At 39.8% G+C, this 27658-nt stretch overlaps 1 protein-coding gene across 1 annotated transcript in view; it reads right to left on the bottom strand.

The window, feature by feature from the left end:
• The window catches only part of LOC124233750 (cytochrome c oxidase assembly protein COX16 homolog, mitochondrial-like), a 74918-nt gene that overhangs the window by 28620 nt on the left and 18640 nt on the right, over window positions 1-27658 (bottom strand). Inside the window, exons 2-3 of the mRNA XM_046650921.1 lie at window positions 22681-22817; window positions 12152-12247 (exon numbers count right to left, since the gene is read on the bottom strand). Coding sequence (XP_046506877.1) covers window positions 12152-12247; window positions 22681-22817 — 233 coding nt within the window. The remainder of the gene's footprint in view (window positions 1-12151; window positions 12248-22680; window positions 22818-27658) is intronic.

The following is a 27658-nucleotide window of genomic DNA, read 5'->3' as shown; positions in this document are numbered from 1 at the left end:
AAGGTTAATTTCTGGAGGTTTCTGCAAAGAGGCAGATTGGCTATGGGGAGAAGGAAGGTACCTGAAGTGCATTGTGACCAGGACAGGGTGTGGAGAGTGTATCTAGGGAACCAAGGTCTCTTAGGACCAGACAAGCTTGAAAGTAGAGAAGGTTTCTAAGGAAATGACATTAAGCTGAGAATTTAGCCAGGAAATCAATGGGGTAGAAAACATACAAACTTTACGATTTGTAGGGAGACCCTGAGGTGAAGATTCTGGGATTTTTGAGCAACTGAATAGCCAGGGAGGAGAGGGATCAGAAAGGATGGAGTGTGGAGTGAAATGTTTGGAAAAGTAGGCAGTAACTAGATCATGCAGTGCTTTATAAGCTATGCTAAGTATTTTAGACTGAATTCTAAGGCCAACGGGAAATTTCTAAAGGATTTCGAAGCAGAGAGACATGATCAAATCTACGTTTTACCAGGATCTCTAGTCTATGGAAAGCAAACTGGAGGGGGACTCGGTGGATAGTGAAGACGGCAGGTAGGAAGCTAATGCAGTAGTTCAAGTAAATTGGACGGTGGTCTGGACTAAGATTCAAGGAACCACGTGAGAGGTTGGGAATAGTCAGTGGGAGACAGAATAAAAATGCTTACAGCAACATGTCACTGAAGTTAACAGGCCCAAGAACTACTGGGTACCCAGGGTCATTTGATGTGGCTGGAGACAAGAGTTGCTGCGGCTTAAGACTTTATAGAGTGGTTTCTAACTAACCATTGACCTCATGTACAAAGTTTGAAATGCAAGTCCAGTGTGGTCGAAGGCGGATGAAAGCTGTGATATGGAAGAATCGCTTCCCGATAACTGCTTGGGGCCTGGCAGGTGCATATTGCCAGACGCTAGCATGCAGCAGAGCTCGCCGTTACTTTAACCAGTAATTGATTATGGGTTAGGAAAACAGCTAACAAACTTGTTCGAAAGGTATATACAATAAAATTTAGGACTCTTTGTGCATGGCTTTGGTGCTGTTTGTTTTGGTTGATCGGGGATTTTAACATTTTGCTGTTGTTGCTTTGCCTCCTTCCTCGTTCTTGGCTGTTTTCTAGATAGTTCAGATTACCTTTGGATATCCATCCTTTCTGTAGGTTTGGGAGTAAAGGCAGAGATTAGAGGGATAGACACCCACTATAGTAGCAGTGGTAGTGTGTTCACTGTCTTTTAGCTTCCGCACTTTCAGGCTTTGACATCTGGGATCTTGCTGACCCTAGAGGGACTGCTCCTCCCAGAGGTAGCCAATTTCTAGAATAGTAGACAATTCTCTCATGAGAGTACTTTTCAAATACAAACCAACCAACCCAAAGCCCGCACTCTACCGACCTCTGTTATTGAGCTCTCCCACGGAGGGTCATTATCTGCATGCCCCAATCACCCCAAGGCCAGGTACTAGACAACTAGGGACACCGTGGTGCCACAGAGACCACTGAAATTATTCAAACTAACCAATCCTAACCCTGCATACCTGGCCTTGCCTGTTCCTTCCCCCAGAAACCACAAAAATGGTTCTTTCCCACAGTTCCTCCCTTTCTCTGCCTTGTGACCAACACCAGTGCGTCCCTGTGTGGCCCCCATGACATGGTGTGTCCCCTTCACTTGGGAACTGTAACAAACCATCTTTTTTTTTGAGGAAGATTAGCCCTGAGTTAACGTCTTCTGCCAATCTTTTTTTTTTTTCTTTTGCTGAATAAGGCCGGCCCTGAGCTAACATCCATGCCCATCTTCCTCCACTTTATATGTGAGACGCCTACCACAATATGGCTTGCCAAGCGGTGCCATGTCCGCACCCAGGATCCAAATCGGCAAACCCTGGGCCACCGAAGTGGAATGTACGCACTTAACCGCTGCGCCACCGGGCAGGCCCCCAAACTCTTTTCAATGCCAGTTGTCTCCTGATCTTTTGGCCTTATTATACCTCAAGTATTCTATTAGTACACAATATTTAAAACAGGTAGAAAATGAATTCTTTCTTATTCCCTTTTGTACCTGAAGAGACATTATTTTTTGTGACTATTAGCAAATAATTTTTCCATGAATAAGTTTTTCTTCTACATAATTTTTTCCTTAAACTCAAAAGGCAAGGGCAATGTGGTGTGGTATAAGGAGCACAGAAAAAGTTCTGGTTCTGGCTTCAAATCTTGACCGTTAAAACCTAATGATACTAACTAGGGACAGTAACTTCACATTTCTGAAGTTCTATTTTTCCATCTTTAAAATGGGGGGAAAACTTCAATCTAATAAGATTATTTAAGCATTAAATAACTTCTATAAAGTGCCTGATGAGTACTTAATATTGCTAGTATTTTTATGTGAATTATTGAAATTTGGATGGTCTCCTGGCCATGATGGGTGCTCAATCAAGTCTGACAATGGTCACTCTTCAACTCATTTCCAAAATTACACCAAGCGAAATTATATTGGACTTTCCCTGGCTTTTCTTTTTTTGGAGGATAAGAGATTTTTCAAAAAGCCACTCCTAGGAAATGTGTCAATGCTGTTCAATCTGGGACTCAAAGGGATCAACGTTTGGGAGCTTTCTCCTCTCATTCTTACTCTTAAAAGTCCACCTCAACCTGTAATAGTTGTTGTCAGTGGTCCTCAGACTATGGCCTGGCAGGGCCTACTGTCTTGTAAATATTTTACCGCAACACAGCCTTTTCTTTTTATATCAAAATCAGCTATATGCAAAGTAACTTAGGCTAAAGGTCAACATTCAGTTCTGACAAGTCCTTTTCCATCCTTTGGCACAAATCATCCCTGCCTTCTCCATAGCTTGTAAGGCTTTAGGGAAAGGAGGGGATGCGAGTAAGATAGTAAATGTTGGCAATTGCTTTCAAACTTTGTATATAGATACAGAATAGTACTCCTCCTGCTATTGTTGTAGGACATTTAATCTCGTGCAATCACCTTTTATCCATAATGGCAGGCTGGGATAGCATGGCTGAACCAAATTTAGTATCACAAACTTCAATTTTCTGGAATGGGGGGGAGTGGACTCCTCATTATCCTGAAGTAAATTCCCAGGTCTAGCACTATGTATCTTGAGCAAGTTATTAACTTCTTTAAGCCTTGAGTTACCTTATCTATAAAAAAGGGACTATTGATACTGTCTTGCAGTTGTGAGAATGTGTTATTAGTTACATGGAAAAGGATGGCCCAACGTAGCGCCCGGTATCATGGAGAGTAGAGACAGTATAGTGTCATGGTTATGTATGCAGGTTCTGGATTTAAATCTGAGCTCCGGCACTTACTAGCTGTGTAATCTCTCCATGCCTCACTTATCTCATCTGTAAAATGGGGATAACAGCAATTATTTTAGTTGTTGTGAGGCTTAAACACATGCTTAGAACAGTAGGTGAAGTATTGATAAGAGCTCAATAATTGTTAGCCACTTATTATCAGTATGAGCAGTACATGATAGTACATCCTTCTCTCCTATGTCAAAGCTAAGCCTCAAACTGATCATTTCGATTTCTTTCTTTCCTCTTTTCATTCTTCTGTCAGAGGTTCTACTCTAAGAAGTTGGCAGAAAAATGAGATATTTATTCAACAGTCTCCAAAATAAGGTGGAAGAGAAAAGATTGTAAAGATTCATTGACAAATGCAACAAGTTTTTATTGAATGCCAATACTGGGCTAGGCAAAGTTAGATACACCGTTATTTCATTTGCAATACCTAGTATCAAAGAGCAAAGCTTAGGGGAGGTTGTCTATTTTGACGGGCTCATTAATGTATTTGATCTGTAGTGATATTCCCTAGATCATATGGTTTTACGTCCATGTGTTTTCCAAGGTTCAATAGGGCATCTATTCGATCTGAGAAACTGATTGCTGTTTAGATCCAGGCATGCAATGTGACATTAGGATCAAAGTACAAAGGAAACAAAATAAAATAAGGTTCATAAGGAAAATAATCTTATAAGAATCAACATGGCCTGGGGGTAAAATGCACATATATCCAGTAATAAGAAACTCATATTCAAATCAGCATTGCAGATACAGAAATAAAATGGGATTTGATTCTGTGATTCCATTTGCAAATCTGCAAACCAGGAAGAAGGATCATCCCATTTTCCTGTGATTGGTCAATAAATTTAATGATTACAGTAAATACAAAGTTCTTTTGCAAATGACTCGTTAGTTACTGATCGACTTGCATTTGAAAACACATTTCAGCTCTCTCCCCATCCCTCTCCCCCTGCAAAAAGAAAGAGAACATGAACAGTAAGGAAAACGTTTAGAAACAGGACCTAGTGTTTGCTATTACTTGATTCCTTAGACACAGCAATGCTTTACTGTAATATAGGCTATTACAGTATCAAGTGCACCAGGTAAGTGGATCAAGTGCTTTGTAGTCTATATAAAAATATCAACATCAGGCAAATCTATGGCAGTTAAGAACCTGGTTCCCATCAGAACAGAATTCCTTAAAATACTGTCTTCCTTTTGATCAAAATTGCCCTTGTGGATGTGAGTGCTGGTCTCAGAAAGTTTACAGATAAGAGAAACAGCAAAAGGGGTTTACCCCAGGATAGTAACCAACTCTAAATCTATTACAGGTGAGAGGTAGAGAGCTTTGTAACTCAGTCTTCTACTCCTAGGTGATAGAAAAATACTTTTCAAGATCAGCAACAAACACTCCTGCACTTTCAGATGAGCTGTTTCAGCTTAGAGTGACTATATCTTATTTCTCTATCTGCAGCATCCAGCATATAGTAGGTACTCACTTGTTGAATGGAGAAAACCCTCATCTGTCTAAAGAGGAATTTCAACTGAAATTGACTAGAACAGAACATCGGCCCCACATGAAATTACATGAAGTCCACTTGCCCACATACTTGACACACTAATGTTCCTTATGTTGTTTCATTTCTTTAAATGTATTTTAAAAATTGCTTACAATGCCCAATATCAAAAAACATATTTCTCTAGTTTAGAACTGTTGGAATTAGTCTCAGAAGAACTCATCTGATTGAATCTGATATTGGGTCTTTCTCAGATTATTCTGTGGAATCTCCCAATTTTGTATGATGCTTGCAACATGCTTCAGTTGTCAATCTGTTCTCCTGCTCTTTATCCAAGGCCCGAAGAGAAAAGATGGAAGGGGACTGAGATGAAAAGGGTAGTTTTATGTATGTTCACGTAGTGGATACATTCAAAACATAAATATGAGACAGAAAGTGCACCTCTGCCACATACTAAGTCTCTGATCTGGGTTAAGTTAGCTCACCTCTCTGAGCCTTGATTTTATCATCCCTAAGACAGATTCATCCTAGAAATCTTTCTGGTTCCCTTTTAGCTCCAATATTCTATGATTTGGTTCTAATTTAACAGATGCACAAACTGACACATTCACTAACACATTTGGCTGGAGGTTGATCAGTCCTTAGCAAATCAGAAGCCAAAGAGTGCTGCATCTCTTACTCCACATCTGTACTTGGGGCAGAAGCTCAGAGAGAGCTGGGGTCTAAAAAGGCCCAAGTGAAATTCTCATTTTTGGCAGGAGCAATGCCTGTATGTAATTTAATAATTTAAACAGTGTCCAGGTTTAAATGCCATAGAGCGTTTTCTACTGACACTGCACACTGGAATCACCTGATGAACTTTATTTTACTGCTGTCTCAGTTTGATCCCTAGTCTACTTAATTGGTCTAGGTGCAGCCTGGACATTGGAATTTTTATAAGCTCTCCAGGTGATTCTAACCTGAGGAGGGGACAATTACATCCGGTCCCCGACTTACGATGATGGTTTGACTCACAATTTTTCGATTTTACGATGGTGCAAAAGTGATACGTTCAATAGAAACTGTACTTCAAATTTTGATCTTTTCCTGGGCTAGTGATATGCAGTACAGTACTCCCGTGATGCTGGGCAGCAGCAGGGAGCTGCAGCTCCCCGTCAGCCATGCAATCACGAGGGTAAACAAGCGACACATTGAGGACCATTCTGTGCCTGTACAACCATTGTTTTTCACTTTCAGTATAGTGTACCATAAATTACATGAGACATTCAACACTTTACTATAAAATAGGCTTTGCGCTAGATGATTTTGCCCAACCATAGGCTATACAAGTGTTCTGAGCATGTGTAAATTAGGCTAAGCTAAGCTATGATGTTTGGTAGGCTACGTGTATTAAATGCATTTTCAACTTATATTTTCAATTTACGATGGGTTTATCGGGATGTAATCCCACTGTTAAGTCGAGGAAGATCTGTATTGGCACGGAGCAGTGATTCTCAAACTTTAGCATGAATCAGTCACCTGGGGGGATTATTAAAACGGATTGCTGGATGCCCTACTCAGTTTCTGGTTCAGTGGTCTGCGGTGAAGCCCAAGCTTTTGCTTTTCTAACAAGTTCCCAGGAAATGCTGATGCTTTTGTCCAGACCTCACTTTGAGAACCACTGCCGGTGAGGAAATCTCACTGATGGAGGCATCTGAAATCCTGAGTTTAAACCCTGATCCTATTATTACCACCTATGCGATCTTAGGAAAGTAATTTATTCTCTTTTCTTCAGTGTCTTTATAACAATATTTAGATATCAGAGTTGTGAGGCATGAACAAATAGTGTACCAATCAGGGTTTAGTATAGTGCCTGGCACAGAATGCAGTAACAACATTAATTTCCTTTTTCCATCACAAATGGCTAAACCGTGTAATTAATTAAGCTAAATCAACAGCACAGATTAAAACTTGGCAGGAAATGAAGAGAGACAACTGAAGCAAACAATATCTTATTAGAATCACACGTATAATATAGGATGATAAACACAGAAGTGTTTTATGTAGATGGTCTTTAAAACACTTTCATTCAGTTTTTAGAACTTTGACTGTAGTAATTTAGGTGGTAAGAATATTAGATACAACCTATAAAGAGCATGAATTTTTCTAATGACCTACAATAGACTCCGATACCTGATCTATGATAATTTAGTTTTCTAGAGAATCAGAAATAAGAATAGCATACCTGCCTAAAACTTTAATATATTGATCTCTAAATGCTCTTTAATTCCAGAGAAAATCTAAATTATTAAAGTGCATCAGAATCCCTATTATCAACCAAAGCAAAACTTCTACCAACAATGGGATAGGATAGGTGTTCTTCTTATTTACATAAACCAACAAATAAAAACTAAATAGCTTTCCTCCTTGCTTGCCATTTGCTTCATTTTGTGTCTCAAGGTCCTCTCAGGAGTTAATGTCCAAACCCTGAGATGAATCGCGGGAGGTAAGCAGGCCCACTGCAGAAGCTGCTGCACACGCCTCCAGATAGAGAGAGGGCACTGGAGGTTGTGCCTCCACAGTGGGGCTGGTTGAGGTGATAACTGGAATACTGTCAGTGTTTCTCTGTGGAACCTACCAGTGCAGTTAGCTAACGAGTCTCAAAGACACAACAGTTCAGGTCTAAAGGCATAAGCCACATCAGGATTGTTTAAAGCAAGTTTCTCCCTATACCAATAGTTGACCCAGAGGTAGGTCTTTCTGGGATTGTTATTTTTAAAAGCCTTCTCTTTCCACTCTTGTCTGATGCCATTTTGTGACAGCTTTCTTTTCCTAAATTACTAAAAAAATGCAATGGTTGCCTGCACATCTTTGTTGTCACACTGTATTCTGAAAGGTACCATTTCTTTTATTATGGCTTTCAATTGTTTCTTAACCTGGTGATATACTTTTAACTTATCTGTTCATGAATTCTTTTAACTAGACTGTAAGCTCCTCAAGGGTCCTTAACTTGTCCCCTTCCTCCATGGAACTTCCTCAAGTGTCTCAGCATTCCCTTTTGCTGTCTGCAATATAAACTCAGCACCAACTTATGCTGGCCTGCCTATGCAGCTAATTCCACTTTTACATGTATAAGTATTCCCTTCCCAACTGGAACCAAAAAGCCCTTTAGGATGGAGCCTACGTATTTTACTTCTTTGTAAAAGTGTCTTAACAAGCTGATGTCCAATCGACATTTGTAAAATACTCACTAGATCACGCATGCTAAAAAGTGGACACAACTAGCTGCCTGAGGGAAAGTCCTCACGCTCTTGCTGTCAAGATTATATAAGGCCTACAGTCTGGCCAGTACATTTGGAGGAGGGAAACGATTTTCTTAAAGTCAGAAAATTAGCCTTGCTTCAGCTCTCCTTAGTGTTTTAGAACGAACTTTCAATACCACATGAATAGGATGGTTCCCACCTCATTAGTATTCCTGCTATTCCCTAGCATCCATTCATCCATAACCTTCTCTCAAGGTTTCTCCATGAAATATTTACCGAACTTTCCTACTCCCTAAGACAAACATAACTCTTTTTCTTCCCTTTCCCTGCAAAATGGTTTATTCATTAAAAGCCATAACCACTGTTCAGAGCCTTTCAAAAAACTAGCAATCCAAACCCTTTCAAACTTAACAGAATCAGTTAAGGAGAACTGATTTCATGCCCATCCTGCCAGGGAGCAGTTCCTTCTCCCAGATTTTGCCTGTTACTAGAAACCAGAAAGACTGGTAGACAGCCAGAGAGGGTCAGGTGACACTTTGGAGGCACTATCTTTTTTCCTTTCAGTGTTTTTTCACTGAATTGGTTTGGCCCCACCACCACAGCTCTGACCACAATCATTCCAGCTGATCCTTTAACAGGACTATGAGGTACCAAAAGGTAGTTCAGAGATTGGTAAGATTTATCTTTACATCTCAAAGTTTTTTGAACAGACGGACTTGTGCAAAGCTGGATTATGGCATTTTACCTCACCTTCAGCCCTGGTGATCTAGTGGTTAAGAGGTAGCACTCTCACCACTACAGCCCAAGCTCGTTTTCAGGTCAGGGAACCTCACCACCCATCTGTCGGCTGTCAGGCTGTAGTGGATGCATGTTGCTGTGATGCTGAAAGCTATGCCACCAGTATTTCAAATACCAGCAGAGTCACCCATGGTGGACAGGTTTCAGTGGAGCTTCCAGAGTAAGACAGACTAGGAAGAAGGACCTGGCCACTCGCTTCCAAAAAAACTGGCCATGAAAACCATATGAATAGCAGCAGAGCATTGTCTCATAAGAGCATCAGGTGAGAGGATGGAGCAAAAAGACCGGGCAGGGCTCTGCTCTGCGTACACAGGGTCACTAGGAGTCGGAAGTGACTCGACGGCACTAAAAACCAACCTCAACTTCACCATAGCTATTATGAGAAGAAATATTGTTCTAAGATTTTTAGTTAGTTGCTCCAGTTTTCTTTTCTTTTTTGATGACTCAGATTGGGTATTATCTTTTAAGGCTCACTCTCTCATTCCCACTATATATCAAATTCTTCAACTAAGTTCACCCCTTACATCAGAAACCTAGAAACCACAGAGTAGCTTTCCACCTCTTTAATTCTCCATAAGGCATCACTATGATACTATCATATGTGCATATGTATGTGTGTGTGTGTGTATACATATATTTCCTTTTTTAAAAAAGTAAAAATGCTCTTCTTATTATCCTTTGTTTGATATAGGCACCCAAGTATGTAGTTAGAAATTAAATAAAGGCCACAAAAACTTCCCAAGGAAGATCATTAAAAAGAAAAATCTTCTTTTTCTCTTCTGTCACACCGCTGGCCTTTGAGGCATGCCAACTAAGGAAAAAGGTATCAACCGTGGTGATGGAAAGACTGGACCTTTCCCTCTTTGGGTTGTAGCTGAACTTCTGTGGGTGGTCCTAGTAAAATATACAACTCCTCATTTGTTCTAAGCAAGTCTTTTCTTTAGCTTTCCTTCAAACAATGCCTTTACTCTCTCATCAGAATACGAGGACTTGGGAGATGTCGAACAGCAAGGTTCTGGTTGGGTAGTAGTCTCTTTAAGTCACGTGTTGGCTATGCAGAGAGAGGGAAAAGGTTGGGAGAATGGCAGGGGAACAGGATGAGAGAAATAGAAATGTATCTTCATCGCGAGCACTGGAAGAAAGCAAGCTTTTCAAAGTTGCTGCCGATATCTCATGAAGGCCCAGGCTGCTACCATGGTGAGGGCAAACACTGGCAACAGCACCATAGCTATGGGAATACCACCTGGCTCCCCTTCACCTCGATGTCCTATAGGCCCATTCTGCACCTGTAACTAGAAGGGAAAGACACATGTTAACTCTAGTGACCAATATGTGTTTACCACAACTGAAATGTCCAGGTTGACATATTACCTGGGTCTATAGTCTCTAGGCCACCCAAAGCTGTAGACCCCAAGCACTATCTAGCAGAAGGAATCCCCTCTGTTTGTCCTGAGTTGATACATCAGTGTCACCGATTCTTTGGAAACAAATAAGTCTGATGGGGAGGCATTTAATCTTGCTGTGCTTCTGACCTAAAGGGACCACTGAGGGTAAGTCAGATAACCTCTGTTTCTGTACTGCCTCCACCAAGCTACATGTGTATTCTATCATCAGGAAAATGAAGATATGAGATGAAGCCTACTGATCCAATAGGGAACGTGGAAATTATCAGGCAGGGGTGGGAGGTGTCTATCTTCCTAGCAATGTTTACTTAGAAAGATTACCAGTCATCAGAGTGCAATAAGAGCAGATCTGAGCAATGTTACCACAGGTACAATGCCATTATTTGGAAATACTTGCCAATTCTCAAAAGGCACCCACTCCATCCTAAGATGGGGTTGAGTTCTTCATCCCCTAATCTGTAATACTAGACACACATAAAGGTGAAAACTATATGGAACAGAGGTAAAAGACTCAGAGTTAAATAAGTAAAAAGAAATCATATCCTAGTGGTTATAATTTTCCATTGTCTAAGCATTCCTTTTTGAGGCTGATGGTCTTTCTTCATTTCAGCCATTTTTTTAAAGGTGGCCTTTCTTAATATTAACTTTTTTAGCTAACTTGCAACAATTATGGCACCATTTTGTTTCAGTTAGATTTAACCTCATTACAATCCAGGAAACTCTGACCCCTCAATCTGAAAGGCAAGACTCCACAAACTACTTTTCTATCCTCTCTCTCACCTCTACATCTTTCATTCATTTCCTGATGAGATGTCCTGAGTGGGCGTGCTCAATAGAAGACATGGTTTGTAGGGCTAGGCCCGAAAAATCTCCCTGACCACAAGAATCTGTTTTATTAGGAGCTATTTATGGATGTTTCCTAAAGAGTGAACTTCAGAAATCATTCCCCACATGCCTTCAAAAAGAACTCTAATCACAGCTGAAGTGTATGCCTATATTTACGTGCCTTTATCTATTGCATAAATTCTCCCATGTTTTAGAAACAGAGAAGAGCCAGGGGAGAAGCAGTTGATGACCGAGAGTGTCTCCCATTGACCTATTTTCTAATCCCTCTAAACCCAGATTCTGCTTGCAACCCCAGCTGTTTTCTCAGAGATCTTCATGACTTGCTCTCTCTACTTTTTTACTATCTCCTGTTGAACTCTTCTTCAGCCTCTGAAGCCTCACTCAGGAGCTGAGTGAGGCAAAGACAGCATCAATTTAAGAGGGAGTAACTTTAAAAGCACATTGAACCTGTGTTGTATATGTACTCTGAAGTCCTTGGTGCTGTGGGAGGAATTATGTCTATCCAGGCTTCTCTTCCCATTATCCAAATTATAAAAGCCCAGGAACTAAGAGGTGGACGCAGGGATAGGTATCAACTTCACTGAATTCTGAATTCAATTTCCCTTTTCCTGGAGCTCCCCTTTGGGGACCTGAGCCTTGGTCAAGAGGGTCAGCAAGGTGATGAAAAAGGGTTTCACGGCAGTGACAGGGAAAAGTACACAGCGGGTATCAGAAAACCCACATGTACTTACAGTTTTATAAATAAAAATGCTCAAGGGCAGACATATGTTTCCTTATCTACTAAAAATTAAAATCGATTCTGGTTATATTTTTTTCCCCGTGTATTTTAATTTTGTTCTTGAGCTTTATCTTCAAGGCACATTACCATGAAGCTAGGGGCTGGGTTGCAGGTGTACTGTTACGAATTTCCTTCAATAACAAGAAGTAGTCCCAGAAGACGCCTGCCTGTGCCAGACAAGCCCTTCGGCAGAGTGAGAGTGAAAGAAAGAAAGGCAAACACACTCCTGAAGGTGACACCACAGGGTTTATTCACCAGAATGGGACAAAAGCTTGGTGCCAGGCTGCTGGCTGCAAATACTACCTACCCTGTGCTGCACCCTCAGGGACACGGCATAGCCGGCGTTACGGAAGAGGTCTACAGCATCCTGGTGCAGCAGGTTCTTTAAGTCTTGGCCATTCACCTGTCAAAACAGCAGGGAAAAGGAGTAAGAGAGGGGGAATGCGAACTCTCATAAGTCAAAGATTTACTTTCATGTGACCAAACAGTTAGAAAACAAACTCTGACACCAAGGGCTAGGAGAATGGGTAAAGTGACTTAGAACTCAGAATAACTTTTTTCATTTTCAAAGCTCTATCTTCCTAGCACTGAGGTTCCATGGGCCATTTGAAGAGCTCCTAAGTCAAAAAAGGAAAAAAGGTAGTCTCCTCTTCCTCCTAGCTCTACTGTCTGTCTCGTTTTGACACTTTGGATTCTGTTACTGGACTTCTATGTCTTCCACGATCAGAAGCCTGCGTCCCTAGAGTTAACGCAGTCTTCCAGGTTACCACTCTATCCTTCATACTCCTAATCCCTGGCATTGCCAGCTTCAACTCTAGAAATATAACACTATGAAACTCTCCCACAATTTATTCCAATGTGGTGCAAATCTAGCCCATTCTATTGATCTTGCTCTATTGTGAATGATTTCGCTTGATTCCATGGATACTCCTATCCTCCTCAAATTTACTAAACCATATTTCTGTGATGATATAAACTCTTAAAAAATGTTTTAGTGTAGGTCAGTCCTACCACTTAGAGGTAAGAGATGTGACGGACTTCCAGTATTAATACTTTTCAGTGTCAGAAGCGACACTGACCAGAAGTGATATCTAGCTTATACTGACACAGCATAGCCCACTTTATGCAAGATCTACATATCTTTCACACAACAGCAACAGCAGCAAGAACATCTAATATATTTATTTGGTAGGTTCTGTGCTAAATGCTTTACATACATTATCTAATTTAATTCTCATAATAATCCTATGAGGTAGATACTATTTTTACCATGTTTTCACAGATGAAGAAACTGAAGCTTAGCAAGGTTAGGTAATTTATCCAAAGTCATAGTAGGTGTAGGAGCTAGGGTTAGGGTTTTTAAATACCGGAAGGAAGATGAAAGTACCTTTTCCTTTTACTCTTCCTTCTGCACTATTATTCCTCCATCTTGACTCACCAACTACTCTCCACTCAGCTGAAGCTCAAGCCGTTGATATATTCAACCCTCTCATCTTCCTTGTCACAGTCTCCCTTCTCTAAGAGGTTCATAGTCATCCCTCCACTCTATCTCCTGCCAATATCCTTGGTGAATCAATCTAACAATACTTTGGCCTTACAGTATGTCAACCTTCCCAAATGAATAGTTTCCAGATCTAGTCTACTTTAGTCACCAATTGGCAGAAGCCTTGGACTTCAACAGTAGGCATGCTTCAGCTCTAGTATCTCAAAACTCTTTAAAAAACTGGCTACCATTTCTACTTCCTTCACACTTCTTATTCCTCTACTGAATTTCCTCTTTATCCTCATCAAAGCTTTTAACCTTTTTAGACTTGACTTGCATCCTTACCCATCTAGGAGTTCCTGTTGTTATTTCAACAAACCACTTGGTAAACTATTAGAATCCCGTGTCCCCATGGTCTTCTGTCATCTTTCCAGTCCTGGGCAACACACTGCATTTACTTTCCTTGTCATCACTGAGTTTAATATTCCTGGAGAAAGACACACAGTCACACTCTCCACCACAAATCCATGCTAGCTGACTCCAGCTATATCCTCACAACCCTTCTACTCATCTGGTGAACTCAGTAATACTCAGTGGTAGCTGTTCCACATCCTATCATCAAACCCCAACTCCAATCCCATCTCTCCTCTTAGCATTCCTTTGCCTTATCTTTCTTGAGAATATTAAGAACTTCTCACAGGCACTCTCTCCAATTTCTTTCCTTTCCTCTCAAAGTTTCTTGATATCCTCTCACTGCTGCTTTCTCCTTATTTCTGAATTAGATTTATTTCCTCTATTGAGGCTAAACCATCCACTAGTGCTCTTGATCATATACCTTCTAGCCTCCTTACATAATAAGCAGTCATTTACTCTTCTTGATTCCTTAATTATATCCCTCTCCATTCCTTCTCAACTAAAATTATCCTCATCCATAAAGAAAACAGCTAGCCCTGGTAGCCTAGTGGTTAAGATTTGGTGCTCCCAACATCACGGCCTGAGTTGGTGTCCTGCTCAGGGAACCACACAACCCATCTGTTGGTTATCATACTGTGGTAGCTGCGTGCTGCTGTGATGCTGAAAGCTATGCCACCAGTATTCCAAATACCAGCAGGGTCACCCATGGTGGACAGGTTTCAGTGGAGCTTCCAGACTAACAGACTAGGAAGAAGGACCAGGCTGCTCACTTCTAAAAAATCTGGCCACGAAAACCCTATGAATAGTAGCAGAACACTGTCTGATATAGTGCTGGATGGTGCAAAAAGATCAGGCAGCGTTCTGCTTTCCTGTACACAGGGTCACTAGGAGTCAGATCAACTTGACAACACTAACAAAAAGTAAACAATACAAATATTTCTTGGAACCCACTATCATCCTCCTCCCATCTTCTCTCCTCTTTTCTTCATTGTAAAACTTGTTGAAAGAACTGTTTGTATGCACTACCTCCACTTCCTCAGCATCCATTCACTCTTTATTCCATTGTAATCCCAGAATAAATGAGGTAGGAGGGAAGAACATGCTGTCCTGCAGGTCAGCAGTGACTTCCAATCACCAAGTCCCAGAGCTCTTTTTCAGTCTTCAGACCACCTCCTCCCTTTTGCAGTTCTCTCCTGTCTTAGCTTGTGAACACTTAGCTCCCTTACTTCTTGAACTGTTCTTTTTCAGATTCCTCTTCCCTTCCTTCCTTCTTAAGGTAGATAAATATTCCTTAATGTCGGTAGTCTTTTGTCCTCATATCTTCTCTCCTATGGTGATCTTTCACAAATTCAACTGTAATCTGCAAGACAACTCCCAAATTTTTATCCCTACTTCTACTTCTGGATTTGTGAACTTCCTGCCAAGTGCCTGTACTTGGATATTCTGGCTAGACCCCAATTCAACATCTCCAAAGCCTCTTTATTACTTCCCACAAAAGCAGACTATCCCAACTTCCCTCTTATTGTCACTCCATTCCTTCAGACAAAAATTTTGAGAATATTTTAAAACTCTCTCCACTCTGTCAATCTTCATATACAATATATTGCCAAATCCTGTAGTCCAACATAATGACATTCCTCATATGCTATTTTTCTCTAAGCTGTGGATACTTTTAGATGAACTACTGTGATCACCTTCTCTCTGATCTACTTTCCTCTAGGTCCTCCCTCATTCTAACCTATTCAAATACTAAGTCTCCAGATCAATCTCCCTAAAGTGCAATTCTGTTTATCTCACTTTACCACTCAAAAACAGAAACAAAACTGGAAGCAGGGGAAGAAAGTGCATGCTTGTTTTCTCATTCTGGTAGGCAAAATCCTCTAGGAATTGGCTCCAACTTACCTTCCCAGTTGAATCTCTCATTACGCCCTTTGATATATCCTATGGTCTAGCTAAATCACAGAACTCACTGACTCTGGGACATAAAACATATATTCTTACCTTCATAACTGTGCTCAAGCTATATCCACCATCCGAATACCCTTCCCTTTTAAAAAAACTCTATTTATCTTCCAAGATTGATATTAAATAGGATCAGTCCTGCTACCTATAATGTAGAAATGAATACAGGGTTTTTAATTGATGGACTTTGATTTCATGCTACCAAGCCTCCTTCTGATTATGCCTTGGTTTTTTGGGTAGATATGCCACAGGGAAAGAACTTTAGGATTTCTAGAACCATCACAATAAATTCTCAATGAACCCATTTTCTAGGTAATTCCTCAGGAGAGAGAATAGGTGTGAGATTGCTGATTGTAGTGTGAATGCTCACTTGACTAATCTAGCCCACGTGATAACTCTATTTATCATTGTAAAGAAATAGGTATTTTCTCTTAGAGATAAACAAGTAAGTTCGTGATGCAGTTATGTCAATGAATGCGAAAAATGTCATAGCTCAATATCAGAGCCAAGTTTCATAGTAATATGAATGCAAGTGGAAGAAGTGAGTCACTACATGACACTCAATGGCAGGAATACTGAGTTCAAAATAATCTTTCCCATAGTGTCAGTAATAATTGACAGAAATCATTGCATATTATGTCTGGAGCTATCTAATTCATTTTACATGCACTAACTTATTTAAGTCTTCAAAGGAGCCCTATAAGTTAAGAACCTTTGTTTTATAGGTGATAAAACTAGGGAGGCCATGCCAACTTGTCCATGGGCACGTAGAATGGAAATAGCAAAACCAGGATTCAAATACAAGCAGCCCAGCCCCAAAGCCTCTACTTTAAAACACTATAGAAATTTACATTGTAAGCAAGGAATTTATTTCAGCACATATCATTATCCATCACAGTAATGTTGCAAATTGAATCTGTATTGGTTTTGCAGTTTCATTTGTACCTATACATTATATACACTTTAAAATTTTACAGTTGTATAAAAACATAAGGTGTGTATATATTAATATTTTTATTCATTTGTATATATTGAAGTAACATCAAATTAAGAAAGGAATTTAGTTAAGTGTCACTTCATTGACAAAGCCTTTCTAGATAACTCCATTAGATGTGACTGATTTCCTTCCTAGAATCTCCACACTACATTACTCTCTTAAAGCTCAAACTGAACTTTGCCTTATATGATTATCACTTTACAGGCTACTATAAATAACCTGGAGAGGCTTTATCTCAACCCATCACTATAACCCCTATCATACCTGGATAGTGCTTTGAACAACACTTGAGTGTAATAAATGTCACATGATTTCCTGAGGTTTGGTTGCAGAGTGCACCCTGCAAAGGCTATAACTCTACAAAGCCTGACTGACATTAGCCCTGAGCTAACTGCTGCCAATCCTTTTTGCTGAGGAAGACTGGCCCTGAGCTAACATCCATGCCCATCTTCCTCTACTTTATATGTGGGATGCCTATCCATAGCATGGCTTGACAAGAGGTGCCATGTCCGCACCCGGGATCCGAACCAGCAAACCCGGGGCCGCTGAAGCAGAACCTTAACTGCTTAAACACTTAACTACCGTGCCACCGGGCTGGCCCCAGGCATGGACTCTAACGGCAGCTTCCATCCTGATGACTCAGTGTGTAATCTTGGTCCTCACCTGAGACTCCTTCTGCTAACAGGGAAGAAAACACTGGTGACATCAGGTGCTATACAGGGCACAGGCTAATTATGCCAGTTCTGCCTTACAACCCTCTCAGTTAAGCCTAAAGCTATCTTAGTATAAGAGGACAGTTATTTTCATTGCTTTTTAAAAAATAAAACCCCAAACTGGAGGCCTTTCAGAACTGCAAAGGGAATTTCTTTTTTTATTTTTATTTATTTTTTTGCTGAGGGAGATTTGCCCTGAGCTAACATACGTTGCCAATCTTCCTCTATTTTGTAGGTGAGCCACCTTCACAGCATGGCCAGTGATAGATGAGTGGTATAGGTCCACACCTGGGAACCAAACCCAGGCTGCTGCAGTGGAGCACGTTGAACTTAACCACTAGGCCACCAGGACTGGCCCAGGAATTTCTTTTTTAAAGAACCCTTTCTGATCCTTTGCCCAATGTAAACCAGTCCCATAAAGTATATTGTGATTCTTTCTCTCTTGACAATGTCATCTCTATTCCAAAGCAGAATTTGTTTTCCAATATTTACCTCCTCCAAGCATTTCTATAGATTCCAGTTGACACTGACTAACCAACAAGCTCTGTTTTTTTAACTCCAAATATATGTGGAATCCACTCTCTTTATGACTATCCTTACTAATATTATAGACCCAAGGTTCTCAAAGTGTGGTCCCAGGACCAGCAGTATTAGCATCAACCTGGAACTTGTTAAAAATGCAAATTATTAGAGCCCATTGTGGCAATCTGTGCTTTAATAAGCCCTCCAGGTAATTCTGAAGTTTGAGTTATCTTTAACCTAAACTGCCTGAAATGGTCCTCTTACTGGTCTCCACACCCAGCCTACTTACCCTATTTAATACATACTCTATGCATCCATGGATTTCATCAGTATTTTTCCATTTGCTGGAGTAGTGGTTTTTCAAATATGGGTCTGCTGACCCATTAAAGAGGAAGTTGAAGTCAATCCAGTGGGTCAAGACCAGTATTTAATTTTTAAAAAAGCAAAATTAGAAGAAAAGACAACATACCAGACTGCATCACATATAGAAGAGATAGGTATTATTTTGTTAAACTCTGCTTCAATTATATGTGCGTATGTGTGTATTTCCTATTACAGGTCATAATTTAAAAGGTTTGGAAAACACTTGCCTACAGCAGTGCTTCTCAACTTTATTCACAGACTCACCCAGGGATCTTGTTACAATGTAAACTTTGACTCCATAGGTCTGGGAAGATTCCTGAGACTCTACATTTCTAAGAAGCTCCCAGGTGATAACAGATGATCCCTGGACCCCAACTTTAGTACCAACAGCTATTCAACTGCGAAACCATAGAACACTGCTAACTAAACTTGCTACTTCAGCTTCTGTAACTCAAGTCATAGTAAGTTTTTCTGAACCTGAGATATGGCAAATTTGCAACGTGCTTGAAAATTTTGCTGACCAAATATTCAAGAATTAGGATGGTGGTATTCTAGTTAACTGATAGGGAAATATATAATTTTTTGCTTTAACTATAATTGTTAGCAGTCTTTAAAAATGAGTTTCCTATCTCCTGCCTTAGGAAATGAGTACACTGAGTTAAAATTAGTTTTCTCCGATGATTAATAATTTTGAATTGCCTCAGGATAATCTAACATTATCTCAGGCTCATGTTACAGTTACAGGAGCTCTAACTATAGGATGACACAAATGTAGCTGTAAATGATGTGGAGAAAGAATAGGCTCAATTTAATAAACACTGACCTCAGATTATACTTTGGATATTTTAATTTTTTATCAAGAACCTGAAATGAACCACAAAGTTGGGGGGGGGGGTCCCCTTTTTTCATCAGTTGAAGGAAGAAAAAAATAGATTATCTAGTTCCAACTAATCAAGCCCAAACAAAAAAAGTCTGTTACACTATAATTCATTCACAGAGCAATTAACTTATTAGATGCTTACTCTGTGCCAGCTACAGGCCTAGGTGCTGGGGACACAGAGACGAGAAGACAAAGACTCTTCCATAGAGGCACTTTGTATTCTGTATATTTCAACGCCTCTGCAGCTGACTGGATGAGGGCTTCTGGTGGGTCATTCTCATTGATTTCTAAGCTAAGGGCAGAGACTAGTCTTTCATTTTCTTTTAATTTTCCATAGTCCCTGGCACAGCGCTCTGCAGGCCATCAAGTACAATAGTTGATAAATGCTGATGACTACTCAACTCTTTTATTCATCAAATTAAGAACCGTATTTGAAGAGAATATGAAATGCAGCTGACTAATGACCCAATCTGTGCCATTTTGTTATATAAGAGGTTTGGTCAAAATGGAACATTCATCTGTGCAGTATAATAATCAGCTGTATCATCCTAAGCTTCATAAAATTGTGGAGTTCACTGAGGGTTGACTATTCTTGACTATCCACCTCCCTTCATTTAGGTAGACACACAGGGGAAATGAGAAACCTAGACAGTTTATATTTCCCTCACAAAAATAAAATTTCCCCAGCTTCCCTGGTAACCTATACAAATATCAAACCATCCTCACAATCATACACACAAAATGAACTTTGGGTGAGAAATCTCCAGCCCTCAGCTCAATTTCAGGCCTGTTCTTCTATAGGTAATATCTGTTTTTGTTTAATGGTTCTTTGTCAAATGCAACAGGGCCTTAAAAATCATTTACATTCACTAATGAAAGAAATTTCTGTTCTTTTTTCTTTTTTGTTTAAACCATCCACAATGATCACAAAAAATTAAATTTCACTTTTGATGAGAAAGGTAAATTGCATGATAAGTCATGCAGTTATTTAATCTTAGAACTTGCAATTAAGACAAAACATGGGCATTATTTAGGGAGAAACGGAAAGATTAAATTAATAGTGAATAATAACTGACAGGAAATTTAGATCACTTAATGATATTTCTATTAGTTATCCGAAATGGATATGTACTAAAGAAGGGACATATTCTTAGTCTGATTATCTAACAAAACTTAAATGAAAGAATTGGGGCATACTTTACAACACGGAAAAATAACTCATGTGAGGAAGACAGGAAAGCCCATAAAGAATAAATGGGAATATAGGCTAATAAATAATTTGGTATAATTTTACAGAGATGTCAAAGCCAATAATAAATGAGTACGTAAGTACATCAAAGGGATGAAGTGAGCTAAAGAATTATAGCTGTAACTGTTAAATGGTTATGCCTAACAAATTCACTTAAGGATAGAGAAGGAATAGGATGGTGAGTCAGGCAACAGAGGTGATGTTTCTCAAGGAATGGGATCTAGAAAGAATAATTGTGGAGTAAACACTTGCAAGGGAAACTGGAGTCAAAAAATATAGCCCTGGATAGAACGGAGAGGATAAACTGACCTTTTCCTCTTGTATATGTGCCAGCTTTTTCTCTTTCTCTGTCCCCTTTCTTTCTATATCTGTCTTATATTTTTGCTTTTACTTCCCCCTCTCTTCTTTCACATGTCTTCTTAATTGGCCACAACATAAACTTGAATCTTCTTTGTAACATGTCTTATATATTTGTAATGTTTAATATCTTAGATAGATCTTTGTACTATTTCTTCTATTTTGATAAAGTAAAATCCTCTTTGCTATAAATTTTAAAGTCAAGTGAGCTGAGTTTTTTAGACATCGACTTTTCTCTTCATTGACATTTATCTCCTACAATACCCTTTTTAAAAACTTGAGTGGCCTTCCAAGAATTTCTTTTCTCTATAACGCAACGGCCCACATAAGAAAGGCTCTTCATCTCAGCTTATGTCTAATAAATTCTCTCACATTCAAGTTTTTTCCCTGTCTAATTCTATCCTTTATGGAAAGATTAATTTCAGTTTCTACATAAGACCATACACAAAATCCAGTATTAATTCATCATACAACTTTCTGTTTAGGATACCTAATCCTAGCTCCTCATTTACCTTTTGGGAGGCAGTACAGTATACTGGTTTAAGAGTAGAGGCTCCAAATTCAGACAGACCCCAAAGTTTTAGTCTTCTGCCACTTACTAGTTGTGTGACCTTGGGCAAGCTGCTTGACCTCACTAAGCCTCAGGTTCCTCAGCTGTGAAATAGGCATAATAATTGTACCCACCTCATAGGGTTACTACAACAGTAAGTAAGTTTAAAGTTCTTAGCATATTGTGTGGCATATATAGGATTCAAAAACTTCTAACCATTCTCATGTTTCAATAACCTACCTTTAACCAAAGCTTTCTAAATAACAGGCTCTCTTCTAAACCCCTATACTTTTCAAGTCCCTCTTTACCCATGGAGACCAGGGCCCAGTGTTCTAGAGAGAATGTGGTATGTGCCAAAATATAAGCTGCACAGTTTCTAACGACATGCCATAACTTTAACTCACTCTCAGGTTTTCCTTACTCTAACACTCAAGGTGATGTGTTTTTAGAATGTCTTTCTCTTGGCAGCTGTAGGAAATAATCTGCTTCTAAACTTCTCAATATCCTTTTGAGATAAAAGGTAGATTATCACTCTCTCTGTCTCACAGATTAATATACCACGTCTAGGAGAAGCTTAATGGACTGAAAAGAGGCAAACCAGTAAAAAGGACTAAAATAGGATATTACCATCCATGATACTATATTTATATTCTGGATCAGCCAACCTTTCTAAGTTTGCCTGAATTTCCTAACTTGTTCACTTGTTAGATACATATTGGGCACTGTGCTAGGATATAAAACATTAAAAAAAGATCTGGTCCTTGCCCTTGATGAACTTCCAAAAATAATACAATTAATGGTTATCATGTATTAAGTCTCTTATTAGAGAAATTAGCAAAGAGAAATGGGAGCACGGTGGACAGATATCCAAATCAGACTGCATTCCAATTTTTCACATTAACAATGGATGAAAAAGGGCTGTGAGTCTCAGGAGGACACTTAATTGCTACCCTACTTTTCTGTCTCTTTTGGAGGAAGACACACATTAGTGTTTTAATTAACAAAAGGGAGGTGATAAAGTAAATGGAAGAACGACAGAAAGCGTGGGTTTTAAGTTCCCTTCCCCCATATCAGTCCCTCACCCTCCCTGTTCCATGTGTTTGGACCTTGGCTAAGTAATTTCACATTCTGCACTTAATTTGTCTAGTCTGTCAAGCGAGAAAATGTCCTCCACGCTCTTTGGTAGGGCTGAAGATGACTGATCAAGGTCCCTCCCACTGAATGCTATAATCTGGACATTTTCAGAGCCAACAAGGCAGGCAGGAATCGTCCCAAGGAAGGGTTAGAGGGTGGGAATAGGGTCTAGGGAGCCAGGGACAGTGAAGGAGGCCGAAGCCGGTTCTCACCGAGAGGATCTTATCACCCTCCTGGAGCCGCCCATCCAGGGCCGCAGCCCCATTCTCTTTGATGCGGCTGACGTAGATGCCACTGTCGTTGGAGACATACTGCTGATCTGTCCCACCGACGATGTTGAAGCCCAGCCCTGAGAAAATCATGGAGGAGTTGTGAAGGAGATAGGGGTGAAGAAGAAAGAAAAGGAGTTAGAGAAGAGGAGGATAAAGAGAGAGGAAAGGCCTAGCAGGGAGGGAAGGCTGGCAAGTCAGACTGTGACATAGCTAGTGTATAGTCACGAACAAGGTCAGCGACTAGTATCACCAACAAAGGTCAAGAGTACTCAGAGTTGTCCACTCAGACCAGGCAGGACTAAAAGTACAAACAAAGTGATCAACACGGTTTGTTGAATATAAAAAGAAGGATCTACACTGAACTCAGTGAAAGAATAATGGTGATTCTTGTAAGATGTGCTTCTGCTCACATTTGATTTTGATTCTGCTGGTGGCATTCATAGGATCCAGTTCTTGACTTTCCTGCTACTAATGTAACAGGGTTAGCTGTGTTCATGAGAAGAAACTACTTTTAACTAATTAGCAAATGAACTGTGCTTAATTTAGTGGGAGAGAGATACCTAACCAAACCGTCCTCCATACTTCTCTTCTTCCAACCTTTGAGAGAGTTTGTGTATGGTGGTGTTTGGGAAGAAATGGTCTTGGGAGTTTCATTAATTGTTTCTATTTTGAGTTGAGGGGGCAGCAGTGTAGGTGTTGGCAGGAAACTGGTGAACTAGAAAGGTAACTAGTGCTTCATGATAGGACTAAATCACCAAATTCACTCTTCTTTCCTTTTCTACCTCAAGTGCAAACAACCACATACTTGGGTGCAGTGATTGCCAAGTTTTATTCACTGTAGAAAACTGACTACCCATTGATTAGCAACTCCCCATTTCCCCCTCCCTCTAGCAAACACTGTTCTGTTCTTCGCTTCTATGTGTGACTATTTTAAACAGGTGTAAAATTTCAGTTATGCAAGATGAATAACTTCTGGAGATCTGACGTATGACACTGTGCCTACAGATAATACTAGTGTTTTATACTTAATCTGTTAGGAGAGTAGATCTCATTTAAGTGTTCTTACCACAATGAAATAAAATTAAAAAAAGAAAAAAACCTGACTGTCACTTTGACAAGTACCATTTCCATGGACCAACCACTAAGTTGGGGGAAGAATTTCACTATAAAAAAACCTTTGTTATAAAGAGATTTTACCTATGCATTAAAAAGAAAAGAAGAAAAGGAACTTCCCGAAGGTTTTCTTTATGTCAGGTACTGCAGAATTCAAAGCCAAGGTACAAAGAGAAAAGAGAGAGTTTAGAAACGATTAAAAAATCAAAAATCCAGTGGCACAATTGGAAGAGCCATAATCACTAGCCTACTATTGGTTTCGACAGAAAACAGATGCTTAAAGAGACACAGGTGGACTTTCTAACAAGTTCTCCCTATTGGTGGGATGAGAGCTTACATGTAAAGCTCACAGCATTAACATAAGCACTAGCAAACCAATCTGTGACTTAAGGAAACACATGACCAAAGAGAGAAGCAGCAGGAAACGTCTAATTTAAATAGCATATCTTATGCACAGAGTATCTATAGCTGGAGAATGAAATGCAGGATTTAGAAAACTACTTCTGGAAGATGGCTATTTCAAATTCCTTGAAGGGTAGGGTATGAAAAATCTAAGTCACTAAATGGTTTCTCCTAGAACACTTTTAATTTGTATCATAGCGGTGGAAGGTATTAGAAAGGCGATGGTGGGTAATTATTTGAGATAAGATGGAAAGGTGGGTGGAGCCTAATTATGGAAGGCTTTGAAATGACTTCAAAACTGCGACAGGTTTGAGCAAGGAGGCTGAGGCTAATCAGCCTCTCTCAATACTGGAACAATTTGGAGAAAATCTTTCAATGAAATCCAACACCCTCACCAAACACTACAGCTGCCTCTGGCGATCTTGGGAATAGGAAGCATGTTATACGCAGCTGAATGCAATATATTGAGAGCGAGGAGGAACTTTGTTACTGGTTATTTAAAGCTACAGATCAGCGTCTAGAAAAGGAGAGTGGAAGAAATCTTACCAACATTTTCTATTAACAAACAATTACAGTCTACTCCCCCACAGAAATCACATTCCATAGGCATGTTTATAACCTATTATAAACATTTCAGTTGTAAAGGACCCACACCACTTAACACGAGAACTCCGGGACCAACGGGAAGTCCCTTTCTTCAGCCAGAACATTTACAGAACTGAACTTACCTATAATTCGAAGCACTGCTGCAATAAACAGGAGTCACCAAAGCCCCACGTAGCAGTATCACCAATTCAAACCTGGGCCCTGCGGATACCTACCTAATTCCCAGTCATCTGATCATTAAAAACTATTGATCATTTAGTATGTGCCAGGCACTGTGTGCTATGTTCTGAGGAAGACATAAAGCTAAATTGGATAGTCCCTGCTTTAACCACAAACAGAAGTTTATCCTTTTCCCTGCCCCTTTTAGCTTTTGCATAAGCGAATGAAAGCCGGAAGACCGGGTCACAAATTCAACACCATAACTTCGCAGATATGTGGACTAAAACAAGTCAGTGTATCTCTGACCCTCAGCTTCCTTTTCTGTAATATAAAGATCACAAATTTTGCCCCCTCTACCTCAAAAGGTAATTGTTAGGGTCCAATAACAGAAAATCATTAAAAAAAATTTTTTTTAAATTTTTTTGAGGAAGATTAGCCCTGAGCTAACATCCATGACCATTTTCCTCTACTTTATATGTGGGATGCCCACCACGGCATGGCTTGACAAGCGGTGCGTAGGTCCAGACCTGGGATCTGAACCGGCAAACCCTGGGCCACTGAAGCAGAACATGCGAACTTAACTGCCGTACCACCAGACTGGCCTGATATAACACAAAATCTGAAAAAATCCTTTATAAAGTACATAGTGGTTGCTATATTGAGTAGACGCATTAAGAGTAGCTGTCAATAAACTAGTCTGCTACAGCCCCAAACCACATAGTTTGATGGATAAAGGACGACCAAATATATAGTATAAATGTGAAAAGTCCTGAAATATAGGAAGACAGGGAAATTAAAAGGTCCATCCACCTATTAATTCGACAAGGCTGGATCAAAACGAAAACTTATTGAAACTAAGTATGTCTATAACCTGTGACCCAGACATACCCTTCATGAGTAGTGTCTAGCAAAGGTGGTATTTAAAAGATGCAACAATCAGTCTAGCACATGAACCAAGCAATTCCAACAGATGTCACCTGGAAATAATCAGAAAGGGAAGGGTCATCCCAGTGCACATCTGCTGGTTATTGGCCGTGTCCTAGGAAAATCTTCCATAAATAGGGTGGACCACATGTCCTGGTTTGTCTGGGAGTCTTGATATACACTTCTTGTCCCAGTATTATTAAAATAGTCCCCTTCAATTTCAAAAGCACTTCAGTTTGGACTAATGTGATCATCCTATCTACAAAGGGTAATGTAAGAATATGCTAATTAGAGCATGTTTGGTGCTGATGGTAATTTAGGTGTCCATCCTTTGGGGAATAGATAACTAAAATATAGTTAAAATTTAGAAGCACTGAATAATCATATATAAAGTTAACAGAGTTTTAAAATGTAATGATATTAATAGCATAATATCTTCTTATAAATTAAAAACCCACGCACACAAAACATATTACCTATTTACAAAAATGCATGCACATTACGGACATATAAAGACACATTAGAGTGGGTACCTATGAAGGAAGGATACAGGATGAGGTTTAGGGATGAAGGGTAAAAATAAAACCAGAGAGGGACCTTGCATGTACTGATGATGACAATGTGTTATGGAGCTGAGACATAATTAAATTAATTCAGTTCCTGGCATCTACAGTCCAAAAGGGGCTGAGAGGAGAGGGAGAAAGAAAAAAACTGGGATTTAATAGACTTTTTAAAAAAGCGAATGAACGAAGAAGTATTGCTTAGTGAACTCTGGTTATAATGTATCAACAGATTTTAAAAATGTGGCAAGATTAAAATGCGTTTCTTGGTCTCTAATTTAGAAGAGAAGTCGAAACACAAAAAAGTAAAGATGACATTAGAATGATACCACCATAGGACTGAGAGAGAAAGAAAGTGTGCCTAGTATAAGAACCTTGGAAAATTAAACAAGAAATGCCTTCTTGCGGACTCTTCCCGTCTGCAGGTCAGGACCTTGAGCTCGTTTACGAATAAGAGCAGCAACAGCAGCAGCAACAACTAATATTTATTGAGCATTTAATACATACCTGGTACCACGCTATACACTTTACATACATTACACACACACATAAATGTATTTATATACATCTAATTTTCTCAATAAACACATGAAGTGATTATTACTTATATATTATGATGAATTTAAAAGGTAAAGCATGAAGAGATTAAGCAACTTTACAAAAGGTCACTCAGCAAGCTCTTCCCAAAGGCAAGACACTAAGGATTTTTCTTTTTTTTTTAAAGATGGGCACCTGAGCTAACATCTGTTGCCCATCTTCTTCTTCTTCTTCTCCCTGAAGCCCCCAGTACACAATTGTATATTCCAGTTGTAGATCCCTCTGGTTGTGCAATGTGGGATGACTTCTCAGCATGGCCTGATGAGCGGTGCCATGTCCGCCCCCAGGATCTGAACCAGTGAAACCCTTGGCCGCCGAAGTGGAGTGGGTGAACTTAACCACTTGGCCACGGGCCCAGGATGTTTGATTTCAAAGTGTGAGTTTTAAACCATTTTGCTATACTGTATCTTTGTAGAAAATATGAACAACTGTTTTAGAAAAGAAGTTTGCTAAGCACTGCTGGCTCTCTTGGAAGTCAACTTGTCTTTGGGCTGGCTCTGAATAAGCAACGTTGGGACAATGATGGTAGGACAGTCCCCAAGGGTAATATATTCCAG

This window comes from Equus quagga, unplaced genomic scaffold (genome assembly GCF_021613505.1).
Source record: "Equus quagga isolate Etosha38 unplaced genomic scaffold, UCLA_HA_Equagga_1.0 220_RagTag, whole genome shotgun sequence".
Taxonomy (NCBI): Eukaryota; Metazoa; Chordata; class Mammalia; order Perissodactyla; family Equidae; genus Equus; species Equus quagga.
The sequence above is the reverse complement of the archived record's forward strand: the minus strand, read 5'-3'. Positions and strand labels throughout refer to the sequence as shown.